The following is a 26930-nucleotide window of genomic DNA, read 5'->3' as shown; positions in this document are numbered from 1 at the left end:
GTTTACTGGAGGTGGTGAGGCCCCCGCTGCAGCTGCTGTTCCTGATAAGGCATCCTTACCAGAGCGGAAGTCGCACTCCTGGCGGGTGGCAGGTGGCAGGTGGCTGGTTGTGCATCCAGTCCTCGCTTGTACTCTCTGCCAATCTGCAGGGACCACCTGGATCTCTGTTCTACTTGGCAGAACCTGCGGCACGCCTTCCCAACCCGGCCTTGGGCCATGTACACACTCTGTCGTGCCCTCCGCTAGGGGTCATCATCTTAGTGTCCCACAGAACGCCCCTCCTGTCTGCCGCATCGAGGACTCTGGAGCTGGTGAGCCAGACATGTCCTGGAGCTGCCTCGGGAGGACACAGGGGCCAGAAGGTGAGAAGAGAACTCTGCTCTGGGTACCAGTGACTGTGTCAGCCATCAAAGGGTACATGGAAACCACTGTGAGTACTGTAACCATTTAATGGAAGATATCCAAGGGCTGAAGAAGCAAAAAGGGACATTGAGGTAGCAATAATTGGAGGAAGCAAGTTGAGTCTGTGGATTTGACAGCTTGGAGGAGGCGTGCTGACTGGGATTCAGAGGAGGAGGAGGAGGCCAGCTGGCTGCATGGCTGCCTTGGGTACCTCAGCCCTAGGAGCGCTGGGAAGAGGAGCTCCACGGAGCTGGGGCTCAGATGTCTGCGGAGACCTGCTGCTCAGCCTCTGCTGGCGCACCCGGGGGAGGGGGAGGCAGCTGGGAGCTGGCCGCTGGGTGGCTGGGGCGGGGAACACCTGTCAGGCCGGGAGCCCCCCCAGCCTGGTGCCCCAGATGGCAGAGCCCAACGGGCCCACAGAGCAGATACCCTGGAGCCATGGGTGGCAAACTGGCACCGGGCGGGCACGACCTGGAGGGGCTGGAGGAGGCGGCAGTCCCGAGAGGCGGACTCTGCGTCCCCCGGGGCGGAGCGGGTGGGGGTGGTCCGGGCCTTCCTGAAGCGGGATCGCCACCGGGCGCAGATCCTAGGGCCCCTCACTTGGGGCACTGGGGTTCTCAAGCGCTTCGGGGCGCCCTCGGGCTCTGCCTGCAGACTCGCAGGGGTGTCTGCCCTTCTGCCAGGGGCGGGGCGAGGGGACCGGGGCCCTGCGTGCCAGCGTTCCCCGAAGCTGAGAGGGTGAGTCACGGTCCTCTGGGGACCCTTTAGGAGGACAGAGTGACGCCCTGGGTCAGGCGGGATGTACACGCGCGCCCCTTCCTCGTGGAAGGGGTGGGAGGCTGTGCAGGGACCACGCTAGGCAGTGCCAACGCGGCGAAAGGCCCGCGGTGCTCGCGGGGGAAGCGGGAGGAAGCCGGGCCTCACGGCGAAAGGGGCGGGGCCCCGGGTGGGCCGAGTCCGGGCAGGGGGCGGGGCAGTGGGGCGGACGGAGCCGGCAGCAGGGGCGGGGCCCGGGGGCGGGGTCCCCGAGGGCTTCCGGCGCAGGCGCAGTCCCGCTCCGCCCCGCCCTCTCCCCACGGCGGCGCGAAGCCTGCGGCGGGGACGCGGACGTGAGTGCGTGCGGACGTGAGTGCGTGCGCGCGTCCGCGCGGGGTCTCGGCGGAGGGGCTGAGGGCCGCGGGCCGGGGGCGGCGGAGGCGCGCGGTCGCGGGGCGGCGGGCGCCCGCGGGGCCCTCGGATCCCGCCGCCCGGGCCGATCCGGTCACGCGATCGCGCAGGCTGCGCGCCGCGGGCCTTCCGGACGAGCCTGGGTGAGCGCGCGCGCGGGGCGCCGGCGCTTGGTCGTCGCCCCCTGGCTGGGGCGGCCGCTCCTGGCCCCCGGTGGCCCCCTAACGGCCGTGACCCCAGGCGCCCGGCCCCCGGCGGGAGTCCGGCCCCGAGCCGGCTGCTTACCTGCCGTGCGCAGCCCTAAACAGGGGGGAGTTGGCCTCCGCGCCTCCGTTAAGCCTCACCCCCGCTGGTGCGGCGCCTGCTGCCTCCAGGCACCCGGGGCTCTGGTCGTGTCCGCAGGGTCACGCGGACGCGTGGCCCCGCGCGAGGGCGCTGCCCCTCGAGCCGCCCAGGTGGTCTGAGCGCCAGGTGAGCTGGAAGCAACCAGAACACCGGTGCTCCACCCCGCTCCCCTCCCGGGGGGTTTCCTGGCGAGTTGCGCACTCCCGGGTCCCCACGACGGGGGCCCAGAGGAGCTTCTCCTGCCCCGCGCTTTTTGTGAGCTTGTAGCATATCCGCAAACATGAGGTTATCATTTTAACCACTTGTTCCCTGGTGGCTCTGTCGTAAAGAACCCAGCTGCGCATCCAGGAGACCCTGGCTCACTCCCTGGGTCAGGAAGATTCCAGGGAGAAGGAAGTGGCAGCCCTCTCAAGTATTCTTGCCTGGGCGATCCTAGGGACGGAGGAGCCTGGCTGGTCTCAGAGTCGACGCCACTGAGCGAGTAAACCACCACCTTCATGCGCAGGCGCGCTCAGCCGTGTCCAGCTCTGCGACCCCAGTCTGTGAGCTGTAGCCTGCTGGGCTCTTCTGTCCAAGGACTTCTCCAGGCAAGAATACTGGAGCAAGTTGCCATTTCCTTCTCCAAAGGATCTTCCCGACCCAGGGATTGAACCCGCATTTTTTGCATGGCAGGCGGGCTCCTTACTAGCTGAGTTACCAGGGAAATGGCATCTGCCCCTCACAGCACCGTAACTGCTCGTTCCTTGTGAAGGAAGAGGGGCTGAGAGGGAGGCGTGGTTGTTGCAGATGTTAAACCTAACACAGGGGTGGGGGTGGGGTGGCCTAAGCCAGGGGTGTGTGTCTCGTGACTTGTCAGGGGGGGTCACGCCTGCCGGGGGCCATGCTGCGTCAGCTGAAGGCCTCGTGTCCTTGGTGCCCACCCAGCCCGCCTCTTCCGGGTGGTCTGAACCTCACTCTGCCCCTGCAGCCGTGGAAGCCAGTGTGCGTCTCTGGGCCCTTGAGGGGCTGGGGCCCTGCTGAGCTGCCTCCCCCGCTGCAGGTGCTCCCCTTGTGTCTGCTCCGAGCTGTTCCAGAGTCAGGTCCACTCACTTACTTTGTAGGGCAGGAGTGATGATGCCCCCTCTGGTGCCCAGGTGGCCTGCGTGGCTCTTCTGCTGGCGGGCAGCCTGCATTCAAGGAGCCTCCGTGCGACAGAGGATGTGGGTGGGGCCGTCCAGGATCCCTGGGCTGGGCGGCCCGCGAGGGGCCTGGGGCACCAGCCCCCTGGCTCCACGAGGCAGCTGCTTGGCCTCCTCCCGCGCTCCTGAAGTGACGCTGACCCCAGAGCGCTACCCTGTGCGGCGGCTGCCCTTCTCCGTGGTGTCTGAGGACGACCTGGCCGCCCTGGAGCAAGTTGTCCCTGGCAGGGTCATCACAGACCCGGAGGAGCTTGAGGCTCCCAACTTGGACTGGCTGAGGACTGTCCGAGGTGAGTGAGGGTCTGTTCACACTTCATGCTTGGGTTGAGGAACAGCCTGGGATTCCACGCGGCCAGCGGTGAGCACTGGGTGCAGGAGCTCCGGGCGGCGTCACAGACGCTTTTCTGACGCAGGACATCTGCAAATTAAGATAAAACGGCTGACCGCCCCCCTGCCCCCCCAGCTGCTCTGAGGGGTGTGTGTGTTAACTGCTACTCACTTCCTCGCAAGGCGTCAGTTCAGTTCAGTTGTGTCTGACTCTTTGCGACCCCATTGACTGCGGCACACCAGCCTCCCTGTTCATCACCAACTCCCGGAGTTTACTCAGACTCATTTCCACTGAGTCGATAATGCCATCCAACCATCTCATCCTCTGTCATCCCCTTCTCTTCCTGCCTTCAATCTTTCCCAGCCTCAGGGTCGTTTCCAGTGAGTCAGTTCTTCGCATCCGGTGGCCAAAGTATCAGAGTTTCAGCTTCAGTGTCAGTCCTTCCAATGAATATTCAGGACTGATTTCCTTTAGGATGGACTGGTTGGATCTCCTTGCAGTTCAAGGGACTCTCAAGAGTCTTCTCCAACACCACAGTTCAAAACCGTCAATTCTTCGGCACTCAGCTCTCTTTATAGTCCCCAGCTCTCACGTCCGTACATGACCACTGGAAAACCATAGCCTTGACTGCTGCTGCTGCTGCTAAGTCACTTCAGTTGTGTCCGACTCTGTGTGACCCCATAGACGGCAGCCCACCAGGCTCCCCCATCCCTGGGATTCTCCAGGCAAAAACACTGGAGTGGATTGCCATTTTCTTCTCCAGTGCATGAAAGGGAAAAGTGAGTGAAGTCGCTTCTGTCATGTCCGACTCTTAGCAACCCCCTGGACTGCAGCCCACCAGGCTCCTCTGTCCATGGGATTCTCCAGCCTTGACTAGACGGACCTTTGTTGGCAAAGTAATGTTTGCTTTTTAATATGCTGTCTAGGTTGGTCATAGCTTTTCTCCCAAGGAGCAAACGTCATTTAATTTCATGGCTGCCGCCCAAGGCCTGGGCTAATGTATAGCGAGGAACCGCAAACTGGGCTCGAACGACTGGAGTGTCTCCTCTCTAGTCTCAGCTGTGGGTAGGACTCCCTCTAGTGGGGGGTCCTTCCTGCCTCTTCCAGCTCCTGGGGCTCCAGGCGACCTTGACGTGTGGCGTCTTCTGGCCCTTGTCCCCCTCACACAGCCTCTCCTTATATTTCCCTCTCTGTCCTCTTATGAGGCCACTGTCCTTGGATTGGGGTACCACCGTCATCAGGATGATCTCAAGTTTAGGTCCTTAATTATATCTGTACGGACCCTTTCTCCAAGGAAGGTCATGTTCGTGGGTTCTGGGGGTGGAGTTTCTACACGTCTTTTGGGGGGCCTGTTGTCCCCTCTGCAGCTCGCTTGGGCAGGATGCGGGCCCTGCAAGATGGCCTGGCCGCCCACACCTCCCACACCAGCTTGGAGATTCTTCTGGACTCAGCTTGCCTTCTTAATAGCAGGTTTCCTAAGGCCCTGTGTTGTCTTCCCTGGTGCTCAGATGGTGAAGAATCCGCCTGCAATGCAGGAGACCCAGGTTTGATCCCTGGGTCAGGAAGGTCCCCTGGAGAAGGGAATGGCAACCCACTCCAGTATTCTTGCCTGGAAAGCCCATGGACAGAGGAGCCTGGCGGGCTACAGTCCATGGGGTCACAAAGAGTTGGACACGACTGAGCGACTAACACTTCCACTTTTGTGTTGTCTCTTGAAGTGATTTCAGAGGTCATGTGACCTACTTAGTTACAAAAACCAACAGTGTTTCTGCTGCATATTAAGAAGATATGGTGGGGAGGGAGGTGGGAGGGGGTTCATGTTTGGGAACGCATGTAAGAATTAAAGATTTTAAAATTAAAAAAAAAAAAAAGAAGATATGGAAGAGAAGCAGCTTACCACCCAACGCCATGTTTAAGCCTGAACTGCCAGGACGCGCTGGGCGCCCAGGTCCTCAGGCTGGGCCCGGAGCCAGCGCAGCCAGGCTGAAGGCGAGCCCTGGCGGGTGTGCTGGGCTCTCGGCTCAGGCACGGCGGGGCCGTGAGGGCGGCAGGAAAGCTGAGCGAGGCTCCAGACCAGAGTGCAGCGTCAGGAGCAAGTGCAACTGGGCGTGGGCGCAGGTGACGGGCCGGCCCTGCCCCGTGGGGAGGCTGGAGGCGGTGGACGCCTGTCTGCTGGGCTTCTCTACCAGGGTGCCCTTGAGGAAGGTGCCCAGGCCTGCCCCACCCTCATGGGCAGCCCCGCCCCGCCCCGCCCAGAGCCCCCAGCCTAGCCGCAGGGCCATGTGGTGTCTCTGATACCGAGACAGGAGGGACGTCCCTGAGGAACGTGGGGGCCCGCAGTCCTGTGGGCAGTGTGGATGCTGGGCACAGCCTGTTCTGCGGGCCACTTGGCTCGAGAAGGTGGCTCTGAGTCCTGGAGCAGAAAATCTCAGCGGCCTGATCAGCAGGCTCCTGCCGAGGACGGGGCAGGAGGTGCCCGCTCTGCAAGGTCCTGTGGGAGCAGCCCCGAGGCGGTGGGTGCCGACCCCGAGGTGCCGTGTGCTGACCCCCAAGTGATGTGTGCTGACCCCTAGGAGGTGTGTGCTGACCCCGAGGTGCCGTGCGCTGACCCCCTAGGCGGTGTGTGCTGACCCCTAGGAGGTGTGTGCTGACCCTGAGTGGTGGGTGCTGACCCCGAGGCAGTGTACGCTGACCCCGAGGCGGTGTGTGCTGACCCCAAGTGGTGTGTGCTGGGGGACCAAGAGCCAGGAGCAATGCTGTGTTTGTGTGTGGGATGAGGGTGCCTGGGTGAGGCCCTGAGGTGAGGAGGGTGCCTCCCTTTCCTCAAGCCCAGAGGCACCTTGAGTGAGAGAGGGGGCTGCAGTGGAAGCAAAGCAGAGGCAGGAAGGCTCAGCAGCGGTGGGAGCAGCTGCTCCAGGGACAGTGGGCAGACAGCCTCCGGGAGGGACGGCAGGGGGACGGTCCCTGAAGTCAGGCCCTTGGAGCCCTGGGGATGTTCCTGGCAGGTGGCGCGCAGGGTGAGGAGGGCTGGATCAAGGGTGGCCCGCCTGTGAGCACAGCAGGGTGTTCGGAGGGGAAGGGAGGCTGCAGTGGGGGGTGGGGCGGTGGTGGGGGGGGGGGTGGGGGGTGATGGTGGCAGTGGCACCCTGACCCTGTGTGGCTGGCCCTTCTGCCTGCCCCCTTGCCAGCCTCTCCAGGCTGGACGTCCCTTCCCTCCAGTCCTGGGGGCTTCTCCAGAGTTGGCCTCTGATGGCTTCTGCCCTGGGCTTTGCTCTCTTTGTAGCCCCCCCTTATTAACACATCGGACCATTTTCTTATCTTTTCCCCATTAGAGAGGTAATCCCTAGGGCAGGAGAACTTTGCTTTTCTCTCTGTGCCTGGGCCTGGGCACACGGTGGGAGCTCAGGTATGAGAAGCACGAGTGAATGAAACCAACAGGAGCCTCGCGGATAACCAGGGTCCCTGCACTCGGCCGCCCGGAAGGATCTGGAGGCCTGCCGGCCAGGCGCCTGGGCAGACGCGGTTCATTTGATGAAAAGCAAACGAGACATGGCTTTCATAATAAGAAAGTAAGCTAGAAACTACAGTCCAATCTCAGAGCACCGTAAAAGTCAGTGACGCAGCAGGAAACGTGCAAGACAGCCTCCTGCTCTCCTGCAGCCTCTTAGCTGCTTAAAGCACTTTCCGCAAAACTGAGCATAGAGAGAAACTTGATTGTCTTGGAGGCAGTGGTCAGGAATGCCGACAGATAAGGCCGCGACCGGGCATCAAGTAACTCGTGATAACCAAGCACTGAGAGTCCACAGCCTGCACTGCTGTGGACAGATAGCCAAGATGATAAACACGCAAGGTGGGGAAGGCCCCTTCCTGGAGCAGGAGGTGGGTTCATGAGTGCAGGTGAATGGGTGCGTTCAGAAGCTGAAGCTCGCGGGGGTCGGCTCGCAGGGCGCCGGATGTTCACGTGGCCTCAGGTGTTGCCACACGATACAGGTTCCTTCCCGGGGAAACCCAGTCACTTGCAGTGGAGAGGACTCCGGGCTCCTGCCACTGAGGTCCCCAGGCCCAGCTCCAGCCCACGGGCTGCCCAGGCGGGCCCCCCTCCTCAGCGAGTCAGGCTCTAGGCGGGGAGGCTGGCAGGCGGGCTTCCCCAGGAGGCGGGATGCCCCTCCTAGGTGGCCGTGGCTTCTGTCCCACAGGCTCCAGCAAGGTGCTGCTGAGGCCGCGGACGACCCAGGAGGTGGCACACATCCTCAGGTAGGCGCCCTGCCCGCCCCACTGCCTCCTCACCAGCGGGGCAGAGAGCACGCGGGCGGGAGGGCGGGGCGACGGGAGGGCAGGCAGAGCAGGAGACAGAGGGGCCGAGCAGGCTGAGCAGAGCTGCGGCCTCCAGGGGGCGCCGGGCAGCCTCGACACCCAGGGCAGCAGTGGGCGCAGGCCTTTTCTTGAAAAACGCCTGCTTTGAAGTTTTCTATCTCTGTACGCTCGTGTTTACTATAGAAAAATTGGAAAACATAGAAAGCCATCAAGAAAAAAAAATTGCAAAAGCAAAATTTTCCTCTCCAAATATAACCGCCGATGACATTTTGGTTTGCCAGCTCAGCGCTTTCTTGCGTGTGTGGTGTGTGTGTGTGTGTGTGTGTGTGTGTGTGTGTGTGTGTGTGTGTGTGTGTGTGTGTGTGTGTGTGTGTGTGTGTGTGTGTGTGTGTGTGTGTGTGTGTGTGTGTGTGTGTGTGTGTGTGTGTGTGTGGGCTGTTAAGCATCATCACATTGTATCTCCCACGTCACGGCCTTTTCCTTCCATGTGGCGATGCCCGTGGTCTGATTCCTATTCCACGCCACTGTTGATGCGTGGAAGGTGAGTGCCCGAGAGTGCTCTGTCCCCGCCGCCCGTGGAGGTGTGTGCGGGGCCCCAGGACACCTGGCGCTGCTCCGACTGAGCTGCGGCTGGAGGCTGGCTGCCTGGCAGGTGGCTCACGTGACGCACGTGGGCAGCCTGCCCCGGGGTGGGGGCCCCAGTGCCCAGATCTTGACCCATCAGGGCCCGGTCCCTTCAGGTCCTCGCTCAGTAGGAGGCTGGCTGGGGACGAGGTGCTGCTGGTGACTCTGGCCTGCCTCTGAAGGGCAATGGGCAGGGGAGGGGTGGGCAGCCCAGGATAAAGGGGAGCAGAGATGCAGGGTGGGGGGCGGGAGGGGCCCTGAGTGTCCAGGGCTGCAGCTGTCGAGATGAACAGGCAGGGCGGCAGCGGACGCTCTGTCTGCGCTCGGAGAAGCAGCCTCGGGGTAGCCCAGGCCTCGTCTGTGACCTGGGAAGACCATGACCGCCTGTTCCCCCCGCGGTTTGCGGGGTCACTTGCCCCTCAGACTCCTGTTGTGTGTGGGGATGGAGGAGGCACCCCCTTGAGGCTGTGGCAGGAAGTGGCTTGGCTCGGTGGTGGGAGAGGCTGGGGTCCCGTGGCCCTGATGGCGTCCTCCCCGGGTGCTGGTGTGGGAGTCAGAGGCAGCCCTGACCCTGGTCCTCGGCGTGTCCCAGGTACTGTCATGAGCGGAACCTGGCCGTGAACCCCCAGGGGGGCAACACAGGCATGGTGGGCGGCAGCACGCCGGTCTTTGACGAGATCATCCTGTCCACCGCCCTCATGAACCAGGTCCTCAGCTTCCATGACGTGTCGGGTAAGGCCGGCTGCCCCCAGGACTTCCCTCTCGGCCGCTGGGCTGGGCTGGGCTGGGCTGGGGAGGGGGGCCCAGGTCCGGGGTGGGGGGACAAGCAGGCACCCAGGCCCCTTGCACCTTGGGGCGACTTAGACCTTGGACTTGAGCTGCTCTGCGGCCCCTCCCAGCCACGCCGACCCTCCCTGAGGCCTGCGGGGTGTATAAGGGGCTCCACAGTTTCGAAGCTCCAGGCCCCACAACTGTGTGGGTGCCTCTCGGGCAGGACCCCTGGGCCGAGCATGCTCTCTGGCCAGGGCACCTGGACACTGGGGGGCTGGGCAGAGCCCCAGGATCCACCCACTCAATGCCAGCAGAATCTCCAACCCAGATTGTCTCCAGACTTGTCACATGTCCCCTGGGGCAGAATCCCACCCGCACTTGAGGGCTCTAGCCTTGTAGGAACCCCTCTTCACTGCTCCCTTGCGTGAGCCTGTGTGTGTGAGCCCTGTTCCCTCCCCTCCGTGGCCTCACTGGCCTTTCCTCTTTTCCCATAAAGCCATCTTCTAGGGGAGGGATGAGGGACACCCGTTTTCCTCCTCACCCTGGTTCCTGGATGGGCAGATGCCCCTCCCAGGGTTTTTGGCGTGCTGGGCCCCCTGGGCTGAGCCTGACGGCCCCCATGGGGGCTCTGCTTGCTCGGCAGGGGTCCTGGTCTGCCAGGCGGGGTGTGTTTTGGAGGCGCTGAGCCAGTACGTGGAGGAGCGGGGCTTCATCATGCCTTTGGACCTTGGGGCGAAGGGCAGCTGCCACATTGGGGGGAATGTGGCTACCAACGCAGGCGGCCTGCGGTTCCTGCGATACGGCTCCCTGCGGGGGACAGTCCTGGGCCTGGAAGTGGTGAGCTGGGGACACTTGCCGCCAGGCGCTGGCCCTGCTTCCGGGGACCTGGCCGGACCTGCTCTGGCTCCCGGGTTGGTCCCAGGGGCCTGGCCTTTCCCAGTGGTCGGCATGCAGGTCTCTGGTGAGACCCCCTGGCTCAGAGGTCAGGTGCACCCTTGCTCCCATACACGGGCACCCAGGGTGCTGCAGGCCCAGCCTTGGTGCCACCTTCTCGGGCCTCAGGTGGGCAGCGAGGCCACCTCAGGGTGCAGCCTGGTTTCCCCTGGGCCTCACCCGGGCCGTGGGGGTTACACGCAGCACCCCGCTCTCTGGCTTCCCACGAAGCGACGATGCACCTCCTGCCCCAACAAAGGGCTGCTGTGGGGGCTGTTCCCCTGAGCAGGTTCCCGGGTGGTGGCATTCCGCCCGCCAGCTCCCCGGGGGCTCATGCCGCCACAGCTCCAGGGCTTTTCTAAAGCGTGGCCCCTGTGTTTGCCCACGGAGGGCGGGGGGCCGCTCCTGTCTGGTGAGCCGTGGGCCCCTGAGCTGCTCTCTGGCTGCAGGCTGCTTCATCGCAAGTCTCCTGCTGGCTTCTGCACACTGTGCCGCTAAGCTTCTGACTAAATTCACCAGAGAGAGCATGACTGAGGCGCCTGTGGGTGAGGAGTGCAGGGATGGGCACTGGTGCACTGCCTTTCCCTGCCTTCCTGCACCCCGGGTGCTCCCTGCTCCACCCGGGTGCTCCCTGCCTTCCTGCACCCCGGGTGCTCCCTGCTGCTCCACCCGGGTGCTCCCTGCTGCTCCACCTGGGTGCTCCCTGCTCCACCTGAGTTCTCCCTGCTCCACCCGAGTGCTCCCTGCTCCACCCGAGTGCTCCCTGCCTTCCTGCACCCCGGGTGCTCCCTGCTCCACCTGGGTGCTCCCTGCTCCACCTGAGTGGGTGCTCCCTGCCTTCCTGCACCCCGGGTGCTCCCTGCTCCACCCGGGTGCTCCCTGCTCCACCCGGGTGCTCCCTGCTCCACCCGGGTGCTCCCTGCCTTCCTGCACCCCGGGTGCTCCCTGCCTTCCTGCACCTCGGGTGCTCCCTGCTCCACCGAAGTGCTCCCTGCTCCACCTGTGTGCTCCCTGCTTTCCTGCACCCCAGGTGCTCCCTGCCTTCCTGCACCCCGGGTGCTCCCTGCCTTCCTGCACCCCGGGTGCTCCCTGCTCCACCCGAGGTGCTCCCCGCCCCATCTAGGTGTTCCCCACTCAACCCAAGGTGTCCCCCCCCATCCTGGTGCTCCCTGCTCTGCCCCAGGTGCTCTCCACCCTGCCCTGGGTGCTCCCCCGCCCCCCTCCTCTGCCCCAGGGCTCGCTCTCGGTGCACAGGGTGGGTTGGCCACCCCAGGGCAGCGTGGGGCCAGTGCTGACGCCATCTCTAGGTGCTGGCCGACGGAGCCGTCCTGAACTGCCTCACGTCTCTGCGGAAGGACAACACGGGCTACGACCTGAAGCAGCTCTTCATTGGGTCAGAGGGCACCCTGGGGGTCATCACGGCCGTGTCCATCCTGTGTCCACCCAAGCCCAGCGCTGTGAACGTGGCCTTCCTCGGTAGGCGCCCTCCCCCAGCCTCCGGGGGATTCTTGGGCAGCACTGCCTGCAGCCATGCAGGCCGCCCCTCCCGTTCCTCCCGCCTCTCCCTCTCCCCATGGGCCGGGACCTGGCCTTGGTGCCAAGGTGGGGTCTGGACCGGGCACGCTTTATTCTGTAAAAGGACTGGGGCTTCCTGCGTCTCATCCACCCGGTGTTTGTTATCCTTAAATAACAGCTTATGCTGTAGGGTAAAGACCAAAAGGAAGCCAAACCAAAAGAAGATAAATCAGGAGAGCCGGGTTTGATCCCTGGGTTGGGACGATCCGCTGGAGGAGGGCATGGCAGCCCACTCCAGTGTTCTTGCCTGGAGGATCCCAGGGACAGAGGAGCCTGGCAGGGTGCGGTCCCTGGGGTCACACAGAGTCGGATGCGAGTGAATGACCTTCCTTCCCTCTCACTCACTCATGCCGGAAGGTTCGCAGGGAGGCAGCGTTTGGTGCCAGGTCCAGGGCCGGGTCCGTTCATCTCAGGGCCCTTAGTCCACCTGGTGGGGCCAGCAGCTCACCACCATCTCTGCAGGCGCGTCGGGGCCCCCTCCAGCCGCGCGGCTCCTCGACTCCCCTGCCCCGAGTCCCCCTCCTGCCCCGTCCCCATCCACCTGCGCCAGGCCCCGGCCCCGGCCCCGCGACCTTGTCGTCCTGATGCCTTCTGTCCCGCTGGTCGTCACTGTAATTCCACGTTTGCCATCCGGCGTCGGGCTTTCCTGGCCCCGCGCCGTGAACACATCCTGGTTGCTCCGTCACAGACGCCTGGGGCTGTGAGTCCCTGCTGAGTCCACGTGAGTCCATGCGTGTCTGTCTGGCACGTCTCCCTCCTCCCCTTTCCTGGAAGGCGGCCCCGGCGTCTGGTGTCTCCGTCCTGTGGGAGCGGCGCTCCTCGCAGCTCCGGTGGTGGGTTGGCGTCCCCTGCGGCCGCCCTGAGGGGCTGTTTCTCTTTCTTTGGCCGATGCAGAGATTTCCTCTTTTACTTTGGTCTCTTATGGGTTCCAGTATGTCTCCTGTGAGAGTGCGTTTCTTTCTTTCTGGAGCTTCCTAAGCGCCCCACTTCCAGAAGCTTCCCTCCACCCCGTCCTCAGCAGCCGCCCAGCCCTCTCTCCTCCCAGCACGGTGATGAGACGCACGAGGGGACCTTTCAGGCTGTCAGTCTCCATGTGTTGTAACCGCGCGGCTTTTCCTCCAGTCCCGCTCTGTGTTGCATTCTGGAAGCTTCCCTCCGATCTGTCTCCAGTTCGTTCAGCTCCCTTTGCTGGGGTTCACAGGCCGCCCCTGGCTGCTCCTTGGCCCCACAGGGTGGGTCCCACCCCCACCCACCCCCACCCCCACCCCCACCCCCTGACCATCCTCCCTGCCCTTCCCAGGACCCCTCAGGGCCTCCTCATCCCTGCCAGGAAGGGCCGAGCTTACCCCCGTGCCCACCAGGTCTTCTTGGCCCGCCCCGCCTGCCCGCACATCGACGTCCGTGCTCTGCCTTGGGCGCCTGGCAGCCAGCCCCGGGTGCTGGGGCGCCGCGGAGAGCTGGGGGCCGGGAAACGTGCCCTGAATGCTTGCGGGACCCGGGGTGTCAGAGACACAGCCGAGTTGCTTCCCGAGGGGCCCATTTCTTCCCGCGTGTTTGCGACTTTCCAAGTGGCCGTTGGCCGGGCGGGTTGGTTTTGCTGCTTGAAGGGCGGCTCGGGTGGCCCGTGGAGGCCCCGTGTCTGCCTGCCAGTCTGCCTGCTCCCTCACCGTACCTGTTGCAGGCTGCCCGGGCTTTGCCGAAGTGCTGCAGACCTTCCGTACCTGCAGGGCGATGCTGGGCGAGATCCTGTCTGCGTTTGAGTTCATGGATGCTGAGTGCATGAAGCTGGTCAGGCTCCACCTCGGTCTCTCCTGCCCCGTGCAAGGTACTGCCCCTGCCTGCCTGTGGGCAGTGCCCGCCTCAACCTTTTGCGCCATTTGGCATGTGGGCTGATGGAAGGTGCCAGGCCTCCAGCCCATCCGTGGAGTGGAGGGGGCAGGAGGCGCGGCGGTTCTGGCCTCCCCGTCGCTGTTGAGGGCAGGGCTCTCCCTGAGATCCCTTCCCCGGCGGAGCTGGGTCAGATGCTGGCAGTTGTGCCGGAGCCCCGGGGTCTCTGGAACAGCCGGACGCAGTCAGGACCCTCCGCCAGCTCCTCAACTGGGAGAAGTGTCCCCCCAAAATGTGCCAGCCCCCAGAGCTCAGCCAGCTCCTTCCAATTTAGCTGACGAGCTTGTCACGCCTGGTTCTTAAGTCCACGCGATGTGTGCGTCTGGGTAAACCCGCACAGCTGCAGGTCCTGGCATTCTCCCTCCTGAAAACGACCAGAGGAAGCAGCCCTGGTCTCACCCCAGGCCACCCTCACGGAACCGCAGCCCTCAACAAGGGCACTGCTTTTCCCCGTTCTGGAGGCTGCAAGCCCAGGACCAGGGCTCCACGGGGGCTGGGTGAAGTGGGGGCCCTCACGTGGCATCTTCTCTATGTGTGAGGGCCTGGAAAAGTGGAGGGTCCCTTGGGGTGGGGTGGGAAGGTCCCTGGGTGGGAGGGGATTTCTCTAATGGGATGGAGGGCCCCTGGGGGCATAGAGGTCCCCTGGGGGTTTTGAGGGCCCCTGGGGGTGTTAAGGGCCCCTGGGGGTATGGAGGGTCCGTGGGGGGTGTGGAGGGTCCGTGGAGGTGTTGACAGCCCCTGGGGGGTGTGGAGGCCCCTGGGGCATGGAGGGTCCCTGGAGGGTGTGGAGGGTCCCTGGGGGTGTGGAGGGCCCCTGTATGCACAGAGGGCCCCCGAGGAGTCATCCACCACAGCAGGCAGCACACCTCCACTCAACCTGCGGTTTGATGAGAGGAGCCCCGCCCTCCACTGCACGATCCCGGGCCCCAGCATTCCGGCTCTGCCTTGTCTCCTGGGGGCACTGTTTCTCTTACAGTGAAGGACCTGTCTTTAGCCACAGTAGCTGGTGGCTGCTCTGTGGGTGACCCCAGCATGTCGGGAGGTGCTGGAGCTCCCTGGCCCCAGCGGTCCCGCCCCGGCCTTCCTCTGACCGCCTCCCCCTGCTCACCCTGCCTTTGCGCTTCCAGAAAGCCCCTTCTACGTCCTCATTGAGACGGCGGGCTCCGGGCCGGGGCATGACGCTGAAAAGCTGGGCTGCTTCCTGGAGCAGGTGCTGGATTCAGGGCTGGTGACCGACGGGACCCTGGGCAGCGACGAGAGGAGGATCAAGGTGGGCGCTAAAGTGAGAGGGGCTGTGGCCGGGGACCCACCTGCCGGCTGCCTCACTGAAACATACTTGGTGTCTGGGCCTGTGGACAGGGGGCGGCTGGGCAGGGCGTGGGGGGCTCCCTGGGAGGGGCTTCACCAGAGGGTGAGGAAGGTGGGCCTGGCGTGGAGGAGGCTGCTATCACCGTGTGGGCGTGGGAGCTGGGGGGCCACGGTCACCGTCCAGGGACCTGGGGCCTCGGGGGCTGCTACCCATCCTGTTCCCACCTGGCCCTCTGGTCTGGGTGCCTCGGAGCCGAGGCCCTCACCTCCTGACACAGGGTTTCAGTCCTGCTCCTAGTGACCCCCCCCTTCCTGTCCTTCCTGTGAGGCTGGGCTTGCTGGGCTGAGTCCTGGGGGTGGGGGGGATGGGGGAGATGGGGGCTGAGTCCTGGAGGGGGTGGGGGCTGAGTCCTGGGGGGGGTGCGGCTGAGTCCTGGAGTGATTGGGCCTGTGTCCTGGGGGAGATGGGGGCTCAGTCCTGGGGGCGGATGGGAGCTCAGTCCTGGGGGAGATGGGGCCTGTGTCCTGGGGGGGATGGGGGCTCAGTCCTGGGGGAGATGGGAGCTCAGTCCTGGGGGAGATGGGGCCTGTGTCCTGGGGGGGATGGGGGCTCAGTCCTGGGGGAGATGGGAGCTGGGAGCTCAGTCCTGGGGGAGATGGGGCCTGTGTCCTGGGGGGGGTGGGAGCTCAGTCCTGGGGGAGATGGGGCCTGTGTCCTGGGGGGGATGGGGGCTCAGTCCTGGGGGAGATGGGGCCTGTGTCCTGGGGGGGATAGGGCTGAGACCTGGGCTATGTCCTCCTCTCCCCACCAGGGCCCAGTGCTGGGGCTTGCCTCCCATGCTTCCCTTGTTTCCCACTAAACGCACTTGCCTGGGAATGAGGAACCTCTGGGCCTCAGGCCTGAGAGCCGGGCCCTGCCCGCTCTGGGCACAGGGCCCACGTCTTCTGATGGAGGGCCCAGGTCCAGCGGCCCCGGCTCCGTCTGGGTGCATCGAGCTCCAGGCTGCTGTGTGGGGCGGGCGGAGCTAGAGCAGGGCTCCTGGGCTGTCTGCCGGGGGAGGGGTCCCACCCCAGGGTCACCCCGCCTACCTTGATGCCCCGTTCTCAAGCGTTGGTGTCCAGGGCCCTGGTGGAGACACGGGGTGGGGGTCGGGGGTGTTTGAGCCTGGATGGGTTACGGAGCAGTGTTAGCTGTGCAGGTGCACAGAGGTGTTGCAGACGGAACGTTCTAGAGAGACTGGGTTCTAGAGAGACTGGGTTTGGAGCGGTGGGCGAGGTGGGTGGACAAGGGGCCTGCAGCTCTGTGGCCGTGCTGGGACATGAGGGCTTGAGGAGGCCGCACAGGGCGGGCGGGGCTGCTGGGCTCAGGCCGGGCATGTGGCCAGGCCCCAGGCATGGGAGGAGCGTCAGGTCACGATGAAGTTTGGGGCGCCCAGGCGTGGGAAGGGCGTGACCCACAGTGCTGAGCAACTGGGGAAACGCAGACGCCCAGTGGGTATCCCGTGCTGGCGAGGAACTGTTCCTTACTCAGGGGTGATTATTGCACCGTGGGCTTGTTAAAAAAGAAGTGAAGAAAATGATGTTTTCCCTTACCCAGAAAGCTGCCTCGCCTCGAGGTTTCCTGAGACATGGAGGTGGGACGTGGAGGATGGGGGGTGATGAGACGGGACAAGCCTGGGGACCCCCTCCCGGGCCATCTGTGACGAGACAGGACATCGTGGGGCGCTGGGAAGGGCGTGCGGCCGTGCTGAGGTCTCTGCCTGTGTCCCCGAGCTCCCCCCGCCCTGCCGGTCCTGAAATCACAGGGTCAGCACTAATTGTCCCCGAGGGGCCCTGGGTGTCTGCCCTCAGGGGCCTGCCTGGCCACGTCTGGGGTCCCCGTCTAGTGTCCCCGTCTAGTGTGGGTTCTCGGAAGCCGTGCCCTTGTCATGGCGTGGGATGTTTTTGTCACCTGAGGGTTCCCTCCCGACCCTGGGGTTACCCCGCAGCCCTGCCCGCTCGGGATAACGGTGCCCGTACCCCCTCCAGATGCTGTGGGCACTCAGGGAGCGGATCACCGAGGCCCTGAGCCGTGACGGCTACGTGTACAAGTACGACCTCTCGCTGCCCCTGGACAGGCTCTACGACCTCGTGGGTGACTTGCGTGCCCGGCTCGGCCCGAGTGCCAAGCACGTGGTGGGCTACGGCCACCTGGGTGAGCACAGCCCGCGGGATCGGGGGCGTGCCTGGGGCGTCCCGAGAAGGCCTGCTCGGGAAGGCCCGCCCTGGGAGCGCGGGCTTGGGGCTTGGCTGGGGCGGGGGCCCGGCCTGATCACGGGGATCTCCTGTTTGAGGATGAGCTCTGACCCAGCCCTCCCTCCAGATGAAAGGGTCTTAAAGCTATTTCCGGTCATTATTGTGTGCAGAAGAGTCACGCTTGTAAGTTATTGATTCACAGGAAGGAGCAATTTCATCCCCCTCGATTTTCAGCAGCCTTTGGGACCGGGTGTCCCAAAGCCCCATCTGTTCACAGGTGTGGGGGTGACTTCTGCCTGGGGCCTCCGCTGTCCTTTCCATAGGGTGGGCTCAGTTCTGCCTCCCGGGACTGTATGTGGGGGCCCTGAATGCATCACGTGGAGGAATTCCACTCTGGAAATTGAGCGTGATTGCGGATTTGCTGAATGCTCTTTCTGCGTCTGCTCGGGTGCCGGGCTCTGGTTTCCCGTTAGCCCCCAGGGCTCATCTCTCTGGACCTGGGGGCGAGTGGGTCTGTGTGTCCGGGTCAGCCCAGCGTGACCGGGACCCCTCTATGTCTTGTCTGACCCGTTTACTGACCCCGTGGAGGAGCTGCTCCATCCTGCCCTATCAGGTTCCCTTTGTCTGTCCAGGCTGGAGGTTGGTCTCAGAGTCATAAAGCGACCTGGGGGCCGTCTCTGGAAGCATCTGGCGGGCCGAGATCACCTCCTCTTTGAGCATTCAGTAGCTTGCACGTGAAGGTGCTTGGGCCTGAAGTTTTTGGTGGGGAACTTTTTTTAGGCGATGGACTGCAAAGCACTTTCTTTCATAACTTCAGGACTCTCCCAGCTTACCTTTTCTTCAGAATCGACTTTGTTCTTTTTTTTCCGGCCTTTTGTCCGTCTCTTCTAAGATCCTGAGTGTTCTGGCCTTGCGTTGTTCTTATTATCCTTTGTGCCGTGTCCAGCACTTGCGGAGGGGGACCGTCTAAGTCCGGATTTGGATGGTTTCTTCTCTATGTACAGCCCAAAGGTTGTGAGTTTTATCTGGGACTGTACTGAGAGCTCTAGGCAGGGAGCAGGCTCTCGGACGGTGCAGAGGGGCTGCTCCCGGAGGCAGAGGAGCAGCCAGGATACATGGGAGCGTTGTGCTGGGGCAGAAAAGCCCGTGAGTCAGACATCACAGTTACTGCTCCTCACAAGCAGGCGTGCCAGGGTGTTGGGGAGACGCGGGCGTCTGGGCCGGGAGAGCCCCATTCCGCGTGGCTCTCAGCTGTCTCAGGCCAGGGTGCGTCCTGGCTTCCTCACAGGGCTGTGGGCGCAGGGGCTGGTGGCTGGGCCTCCGTGACTGGGAGAGAGGACGGCCGCAGGGGCTGGCCGAGGGCCCGGGTGACTGGGAGAGAGGGGCGGCCCCGTCCACACCGTTCTCTCTTGCTCGGGTGCTTGTTGATGTTGCAGTCTCTCCACGGTCAGCGCTGGGCCTTGCTGGTCTTTTCCATTGTAGCTTTTGTGTTTGGTGCTTTTCTCTTCTCCACCTTCAGGCGTCGCTGCTGCTTTTCTTACTATAGCTAAACACGTAGCTCGCTGATTTTCAGCCTTTCTGCTCTTCAGCGTATTTAAATTTCCCTCTGTGTAAGCACACAGGTTGTGTTTGCTGGTTTTAAAAAGTACCTATTTCTTGCCTCCTCAGACTTGGCAGCATCCAGGAGCGCCCACAGGAGTCACGAGGCCCAGACCCGGCTCCAGGCCGTTGTGTCCTGTGACCGAGGCACTGGCCCTGCATGCCCGGTACTTCCGCCCGCTCGGCATCTGCGCCCCTGGGCGCTCGATGCCACCCCTCTGCAGGGGAGTGGGTCGGGGATGCAGGGTGCCTCCCTCTGTCCCGTCGCTGCCACTGGCCGGGGGCGCCCCCTGTCTGAGGGCGCTCTCGTCTTCTTTCTGTTCTGAACGCTTTCTGATTTCCCTCGTCATTGCTCCTCTGACCTACGAGGTGGACAGAACTGTGTATTTTAACTTCCAAACGTGCGGGAGTTTTCCACCCACTTGAAGGCCGTGGGCTTGCTGTTGACCGTGCGGTGGATGGGGGACTGGGTGGAGAGCGCCGCGGGTGGAAGTATCGTCCCTGCCCAGGGCACCGCCAGTCTCCCCAGCCATTTGCCGGGTGCTGAGAGCAGACCCTCTGGATCCAGCCTGCCCTCTGCGCCGCCGGCGGCCGGAGCCCGCTCGGCTGTCAGCTGCTGAGCGAGCCCCCTGCCCCTGCAGTGAGGCTGGGCCCCCTTCTGGTGCCTCGGCTGCTTCTGAAGGTGGAGACTCTGTTCGATGCCGAGAGGCCGGCCTCTGTGCACCAGTGCCAGATCGAATCTCAGAGGCAGAGTTGGGGCAAAGTAATAAAAAATAGATTCATTGCTCTGCCAGGCCGGGGTGGCACGGTGGGCTCCTGCCCCTGAACTGTGTCCCAAGCTGGGAGGATCTGGTGAGGAGTTTATGGGGACAGCGCAGGGCAGGGTTGATGATAGGGACCAGGGTGTGAGCAGGACCTGTACTCCCCTAGCCTGGTGGATGATAGGGACCAGGGTGTGAGCAGGACCTGCACTCCCCTAGCCTGGTGGATGATAGGGACCAGGGTGTGAGCGGGGCCTGCACTCCCCTAGCCTGGTGGATGATAGGGACCAGGGTGTGAGCGGGGCCTGCACTCCCCTAGCCTGGTGGATGATAGGGACCAGGGTGTGAGCGGGGCCTGCATTCCTTTAGCCTGGCCTCAGGTGTCTCCTGAGCTTCTCCAGATTAGCAAACAGGGATCCTCTGTGGAATGAAGAACCTGACAGCTTCCACCTACAGGGGCGCTTAGGTCTGCAAAGCTCAAAGATACTGTCAAATGCGTCCCTTGAGTTGCAGCTGAAACCACGTACCTCAGGTTTGGACTGGAACCCATGTGGTGGGGGCAGGGAGTCGAGCCCAGGAAAAATCCACGGTCTTTTTTTCTTGTCTTTTTAAATTTCTTTCCATGTGCTATGTGACTTTGGGTTTCCCCACTGGCTCAGCGATAAAGAGTCTGCCTGCAGTCCAGGAGCGGCAGGAGCCTCAGGTTTGATCCCTGGGTCGGGAAGACCCCCTGGAGGATGGCCTGGCAACCCACTCCAGCATTCTCGCCTGGAGAATCCCAGGGACAGAGGAGCAAGCTAAATATAGTCCATGGAGTCGCAAAGAGTCAGGCACGGCTGAGCCGCTGAGCAGCAGCGTGCGTGTGGCGCTGAGACGCCACGGGTTCGCTTTGGGCCCCTCTAGGCTTTCACTGCTGGGTGGGCTCCCGCCAGGTGTGGGGAGTGGGCTTCTCTCGTTGCAGAGCACAACTCTAAGGGCGCCTCTAGAGCACACAGGCTCAGGAGCTGCCGTGCTTAGTTGCCCTGCAGTGTGCGGAACCTTCTGGGGCCAGGGATCAAGCCCATGTCCCCTGCGTTGGCAGGCAGAGTCTTAACCCCTGGGCCACTGGGGAAGTCCACCCATGGTCTTTTAACTAAGGTCGCACACCTGGTCTCAGGACTTAATGACGCTCAGGTTCTTGATGTCTCGTGGCAGAAAGGATGCAATGAGAGACAGAACGGTCGGAAAGACGCGGGTTCGTTTAGAGAGGGGCGCGCTGCACAGTGTGGGCCATCTCAGAAGGGGAGAGTCCCCCATCTGTGGGGCAGCCAGTAATCTCACAAGCTAACCAGTGGGAGGGTTATCCCAGCTGTTTCAGGGGAGAGGCGGAGGCTTCCAGGAAGTGGATCACGGCCGACTTCTTGGTCTCTGTGGGCCGCCCTTGGACCTGTCGTGCTGGGACGAGTGCTGACGTGTTGCGATGATGTGTACCGAGGCCCAAGGTCTAGTAGAGGCTGACTCGTAGCCATCTTGGGCCCAGCTGGCGCTGATTGTTAGGCCGTCTCATTCTTTTCAAGGCCGCGCCCGTGCCCTGCCCCTGCTGCTCTGCTGTTCTTGCCTGCTCCTCCCTGTCTCTGGACCCCTCCCCTCCCTGATTAGCAACCGTTCCAGTCTGCCCTTTGGAGCTCAGGGAAGGTCGTGGTCGAACAGAGAGACCCCACAGGGTGCTGCTCATTTTCAGGTAGTTCGACTTGTGGGGCATTTTAGCAAAGAACAGTACCTCTTTGGAGACAGCATGGATGAAGGAAGAGGACGGATGTTCAGGGGCAAATTGTGGGAAGGTTTATAAACACGCAGGAAACTGGCGGACACGAGTCTCATGTAGGCCAAGCCCGGAGCTGCCCCGGGTGGCGGCCCTGCCCTTGCTGGGGCCTGGGGACACCTTCACACAGTCTCGTCCTGTTTCCACGTGGGTGGAGGGCAGGGGGCTGTTCTGTGTCTCTTTCTCCTCAGTTACCTTCAGCTCAAAATAACCCTTATGCCAAAGCGGCCCGCCTTGAGGTGGCGTATTTTGCTGCCCTTCATTCGCAGAGACTGTGCAGTGACCTGGGTCGGCCTCGCTTTCGGCCTCTATTTGTCCCTTGTTTCTTCTGGTTTTTTTTTTGCTCTGAATTGTTACCTTCTTTGCCAGCAAAGGTCCGTCTAGTCAAGGCTATGGTTTTCCTGTGGTCATGTATGGATGTGAGAGTTGGACTGTGAAGAAGGCTGAGTGCCGAAGAATTGATGCTTTTGAAGTGTGGTGTTGGAGAAGACTCTTGAGAGTCCCTTGGACTGCAAGGAGATCCAGCCAGTCCATTCTGAAGGAGATCAGCCCTGGGATTTCTTTGGAAGGAATGATGCTAAAGCTGAAACTCCAGTACTTTGGCCACCTCATGAGAAGAGTTGACTCATTGGAAAAGACTCTGATGCTGGGAAGGATTGGGGGCAGGAGGAGAGGGGGACGACAGAGGATGAGATGGCTGGATGGCATCACTGACTCGATGGACATGAGTTTGAGTGAACTCCGGGAGATGGGGATGGACAGGGAGGCCTGGCGTGCTGCAGTCCATGGGGTCGCAAAGAGCTGGACACGACTGAGCGACTGAACTGAACTGAACGGAATTACCTTCTTTTGGTTGGTGCTTCATCTCATAGAGTTTGTTTCCATTTACTAACGAGAAATATGCCTGTCTGTTCTTTAGCAGTATCCCTAGAACTGGATCTTTATCAGGGTGGTGGTGGTGCTGTTAAGTCGCTTAGCTGTGTCTGACTCTTTGTGACCCCCTGGACTGTAACATGCCGGACTTCTCTGTCCTCCACTGTTTTCTGGAGTTTACTCAAATTTGTCGGGAGCCGCGTTAGGCATTACTGACAAAATGGAGGCATGGTCCCAACCCCCTCTCTTTGTCCTGCAGGCACGGACCCAGCATGAAGGAGTTAGGCCTTGTGATTTTGACTTGTTTTTTCCTCTCCTTGGTTGAGTTGACTGAAAAGGAATATTAAGGTGCTTATTGTTCTTGAGGGGAGTATGAGAAGGTACAAAGCCTTCTGCAGCTGTGCTCAGAAAATAATCCATAAAGTTAGTCATTGACATTTGTTCAAGGACTTTTACAAAAGAGTGTTCCAGGATGAGCACATAGGCCACAGCTTGAGGCCACGGGAAGGATTGCTATCTGAAGCCTGTTTGTGAGGAAAATGTTTATGGCAGAGGAGTTTACTGTGTTTAGGGCTTAGAAATAATTAAAATAGTTAGAAGTTGAAGGTTTAAGGAATGTTGTAATGTTCGCATGTTTTACTGTAGCTTATAGAGGGTAGGGATTTTAGAGAAACTATAGCTAGAAGCCTTTTTAAGAGATAGTGAGCTCAGGATGTCAGGGGTTAAACAGGAGTTAGAAAGATGAGAAATAAACTGAGGAGGGTAGCGTGAGTTACAGTGTGATCACAAGGTAACTGTAGGACAATAGGAGGTGGGTAATAGATGGTAAAGCTGATTCCGGGAGAATTGCTGAAGCAGGAACTCTGTTTGAAGGGCAGCAGTCATTTACGGAGATAATAAATCTGGGTGAGGGGGATCTGAAAATGTCAAACCTCTGACCTAATGTTTTTGTAAAAGCATAAAAGAGAATCTTAAACTTGAAATAAGCAGGCAGTCCAAGAAAACTGAGAGGTTGTGTCGTTTCTCGCTGACACCACTCACCCCTTGAGGTTGAATCCCTGGCTACTGGAGCTGGACTCCGGCACAAACCCATGTCCTCTGAGTCGGTGACGCCATCCAGCCACCTCATCCTCTGTTGCCCCCTCTCCTCCTGCCTTCAGTCTTTCCCAGCATCAGGGTCTTTTCCAGTGAGTCAGCTCTTCTCATCAGGTAGTCAAAGGATTGGAGTTTCAGCTTCAGCATCAGTCCTTCCAGTGAATACTCAGGACTGATTTCCTTTAGGATGGACTGGTTGGATCTCCTTGCAGTCCCAGGGACTCTGAAGCGTCTTCTCCAGCAGCACAGTTTGAAAGCATCAATTCTTCAGCGCTCAGTTTTCTTTAGGGTCCAGCTCTGCCGTGTGTACATGACAACTGGAAAAACCAGAGCTTTGACTGTGGGGACATTTGTCAGCAACGTGACCTCTGATCTCTAATACACTGTCCATATTTGTCATAACTTCCTTCCAAGGAGCAAGCATCTTTCAGTGTTATGGTGCGTCACCATCTGCCATGATTTTGGAGCCCCCCTGAAATAAAGTCTGCCCGTTTCCACTGTTCCCCCTTCTATTGGCCATGAAGTGATGCGGCCGGACGCCATGGTCTCACTGAGCCTCAAGCCACTACTTCAGTCTCCTCTTTGACCCTCATCAAGAGGCTCTTCAGTTCCTCTTCACTTTCTGCCATCAGAATGGTATCGTCTGCATGTCTGAGGCTGTTGATATTTCTTCTGGCAAAGTTATCAGGGTGTCCTACCTTAAAAGCGGTGGAGATTGATCAGTATCATGACCCTCTCTCCAAACAGGGTGGCGGCCTGTGTGTCGGCTTGGCTGGGCGGTGTGCCCAGCTGCTTGGTCAGACGTCAGTCTGGATATTGTGAAGACAGTTTTAAGATGAGATTAGCATTTATCCACAGACCTTGAGTGAAGCACGTCACCCTCCCCATGTGGGATGGTCTCACCTGATCAGCTGAAGGCCCGGGCCACAGGACACGGACGTCCCCAATGGAAGAGGCCTTTGGACCGGAATTGCAGCCTCAGCTCGTCTCTGGGTGTCCACTTGCTGGTCGGCCCTGTGGATGCTGGGCTAACCATGTCCCCACAATCATCTGGGCCAGTTCCTTAGAGTCAGCTCTCTGTCCCCCACCGCCAGGACACCGCTGTTCCCCTGAGAGCCTGGGCCTGGGGCCTGCCCCTTGGGTGCCGTCACCCGCTCCTGGTTGCTGTGTCTGGAGTGTGCCCCAGCACCGTGATGCTCCCCAGCCCTGGTGGTGGTGCTGTTGTTACCGCCGTGTGAGACCGTGTCTGACCAGACTCAGCCACACTGCGGGTCCGTCTCTTACCTGGTGTCACAGCCCTGCCTTCGGAGCTTCCTGTGGTCTGGGGAGGCAGGTGGCAGCGCGCCGCGGGTTTTCTTGGCCTGAACGTGTCTGCACTCTGCTGTTGAGTGGCTTCTCCGCAGTGAACTGTGAGACTCTGGTCTGACAGTCCCGCTCTCTGCAGAGTGCAGGTGTCGTGGGGCCAGCGGTGCTCCACGGAGAGAAGTCCGCTCTAAGATCTGTCCCTAGTCCTGGGGTTCCTCGGCTCCTCTCAGCGCTGTCCAGCTGGGTCAGTGTCTGTCAGCTGGAGCCTGTGGGCTCTGCCTCCGGACGCCGCTCCCCTGTTGTCTCTGCGGACACCGTCTCCCCGCCCTCCGGGGCGTCCCCCGTGGGCTCACGGCGCATCCCCTCTCCCGTCTGCGGCCCCAGGCCTCTGCGGGCTTGTCTGCTTTGCATCCCGCTGCATCTCTCTCTGGTCGTTGACATTTCAGTGACCTTCTTTTTCGTTTCTAGAAGATCGACCTGGCTGTTTAAAAGCTCTCTCTGGTCCGTGTCTCATACGTTTTCTCTTGTGTTTCTTTAAGCACATGAGCCGTTCATCTTCTTTTCGGGAGTCGCTGCGTCACAGGCCCTCGTGGGTCTTGCCTTCATGGCTTCCTTTCTGCGTGTTTGTGATGTTTGTCTTAGGCTTTGTGTGGCGTGTGTGTGTCTCAGGCTGTTATCTGGGGGGATTACTGGAGGCTGAGTTGGAGGCAGTTTGCGTGTGCAAGGCGTGGGGAGGGCCCCGGGGCCGTGTGGCTCCCCCAGGCCCTGAAGGGGCTGCTGGTGTCGGCGAGGATCAGAGGAGCCCAGCTTCGCTCTCTGCAGGGCTTCCCTTGTTTCCAGAGCCTTCACCCCGGCTGTGTTGCGGGAACCACGTTTGGTGGGAGACAGGTCCCTGGTTTGCTCCCTACATTTGACAGACGTGCATGGAGGAGGGGGCATAGAAGTCTCAGGTCGTAGGGTCAGTGGTCCAAGGTCACTGGGTCAGAGGCTGCAGGTCACCCGGTCAGTGGCCTCCTGGGTGCTGGGGGACCTGGGTCTGTGGCGGCCTCAGTGGTCCAGCTGGGCTCACGCAGGTTGGGCAGATGTTTGTCTCAGGCGGGGGCCCTCGGGGAGGGGGGGCTGTGCGGGTGGGGTGGGGAGCTGCGGAGAACTCAGAGAGAAACCTGTGTGCAGCCGGGGGCACTGCAGCCCCCGGAGCAGGGGAGTGACCACCCCAGGTCAGCGGCCAGTGGTGTGAAGGGCGGCAGGGTGGGGCAGGGGGCTCTTGGGAGTGGGGGCCTCGGGGAGGAGAGGGCCTCAAGGGGCCGAGGAGGCCCTGCTGACCTGTGCATGCCTGCCCCTCCAGGGGATGGCAACCTGCACCTCAATGTGACGGCCGAGACCTTCAGCGCATCCCTGCTGGGCGCCCTGGAGCCCTACGTGTATGAGTGGACGGCGGGGCAGCGGGGCAGTGTTAGCGCCGAGCACGGCCTGGGCTTCAAGAAGAAGGACGTTCTCGGCTACAGCAAGCCCCCCGAGGCACTGCAGCTCATGCGGCAGCTCAAGGCCCTCCTGGACCCTAAGGGCATCCTGAACCCCTACAAGATGCTGCCCACCCACGCCTGACGGCCCCCTGCAGCCAGACTGGGGGGCCTCCATCTGGTCTTGGTGTTGCCCGTGGGGTGGCCCCGCAGAGCCTTCAGCAGGCTGGATGACTGGCCGCTTGGTCCAGGGGGCCAGAGCTCAAAGCCCAGGCCACACGGCTCTCTTGGCAGGAGTCTCCCAGAGCCCCGCTGTTCTATTGGGTGGACAGAGAGCTGTCCATCCACTATGCCTGCCTGCTGGACAGACATGCCATCCCTCCGCAGGTCCTGGACAGGCTGGGTGGGCGCATGGTTCTGCCTACTCGGGGTCAGCCAGGTCACCCCTGGTTGCCTGTGGCCCGTGGGATCCTGCCTTGTGGGGTACATCCCTGAGAGGGCAGTCGTCCCACTGGTCCCCCACTTGGTGCAAGCCTCTGAGGGGCCTCAGGCAGAGGGGACGAGCTCCACATGGGTGACGGGGCAGAGGCGGGTCCATTCGCGCTCTGACCAGCAGAGCCGAGACATCAAGCAGTTTCTGGACGACAGCTGGTCCCCTTTGAGCCAGAGGAACAGGCGTGCCCACCCTGGGTATGCTGCGTCCCTGTTTGCTAGAAGGCCCAGAGGTTCAGAAGCCAGCCACCTGTTTCCCGCACTTGCTGTGACGCGTCCATGGAGATGTCTTTCCGGTTCTGCTCTGACCACAAACGTCAGTAGCGCCGGGTGAGAAGCCCCGCCAGCCACAGGCATCCTGTCACCCCAAGCGGGTGCTCCCCTGGGGCAGCTGCTGGGGCTTGGAGACAGTCTGAGAGGCTGCACTCGCCTTCTTTCTGGTGCCGTGAGCTTCTAATAAAAGTGTATTAACCAGCA

General features: G+C 61.7%; 1 protein-coding gene across 11 annotated transcripts; it reads left to right on the top strand.

Annotated features, from left to right (window-relative positions):
• The first annotated feature begins 72 nt into the window (after window positions 1-72).
• On the top strand, window positions 73-26930 carry D2HGDH (D-2-hydroxyglutarate dehydrogenase). Of its 11 annotated transcripts, XM_042239191.2 has the most exons (11): window positions 73-430; window positions 540-1140; window positions 3015-3382; window positions 7617-7674; window positions 8951-9090; window positions 9773-9966; window positions 11370-11538; window positions 13319-13462; window positions 14652-14794; window positions 16861-17026; window positions 25847-26930. In XM_042239191.2, exons 3-11 carry the CDS (start codon window positions 3025-3027, stop codon window positions 26104-26106), a joined length of 1632 nt encoding a protein of 543 aa, XP_042095125.1. In that variant the 5' UTR covers window positions 73-430; window positions 540-1140; window positions 3015-3024; the 3' UTR covers window positions 26107-26930. The 11 variants fall into 11 exon arrangements, with proteins under 11 accessions (XP_042095125.1, XP_042095142.1, XP_060254215.1 ...); XM_042239208.2 differs by lacking the exon at window positions 540-1140 and having other exon boundaries at window positions 73-362; XM_060398232.1 differs by lacking the exon at window positions 540-1140.

The sequence above is a fragment of the Ovis aries genome, chromosome 1 (assembly GCF_016772045.2).
Source record: "Ovis aries strain OAR_USU_Benz2616 breed Rambouillet chromosome 1, ARS-UI_Ramb_v3.0, whole genome shotgun sequence".
NCBI classification, from domain to species: Eukaryota; Metazoa; Chordata; class Mammalia; order Artiodactyla; family Bovidae; genus Ovis; species Ovis aries.
This window is presented reverse-complemented; position numbering and strand designations above follow the sequence as displayed.

Coding starts and splice junctions, on each gene's coding strand:
- D2HGDH (XM_042239208.2), top strand. CDS start 3,025: ATGATGCCCCCTCTGGTGCCCAGGTGGCCTGCGTGGCTCTTCTGCTGG. Junction 7,675..8,950: donor GAGGTGGCACACATCCTCAG/GTAGGCGCCCTG, acceptor GGCGTGTCCCAG/GTACTGTCATGAGCGGAACC. Junction 9,967..11,369: donor CAGTCCTGGGCCTGGAAGTG/GTGAGCTGGGGA, acceptor CGCCATCTCTAG/GTGCTGGCCGACGGAGCCGT.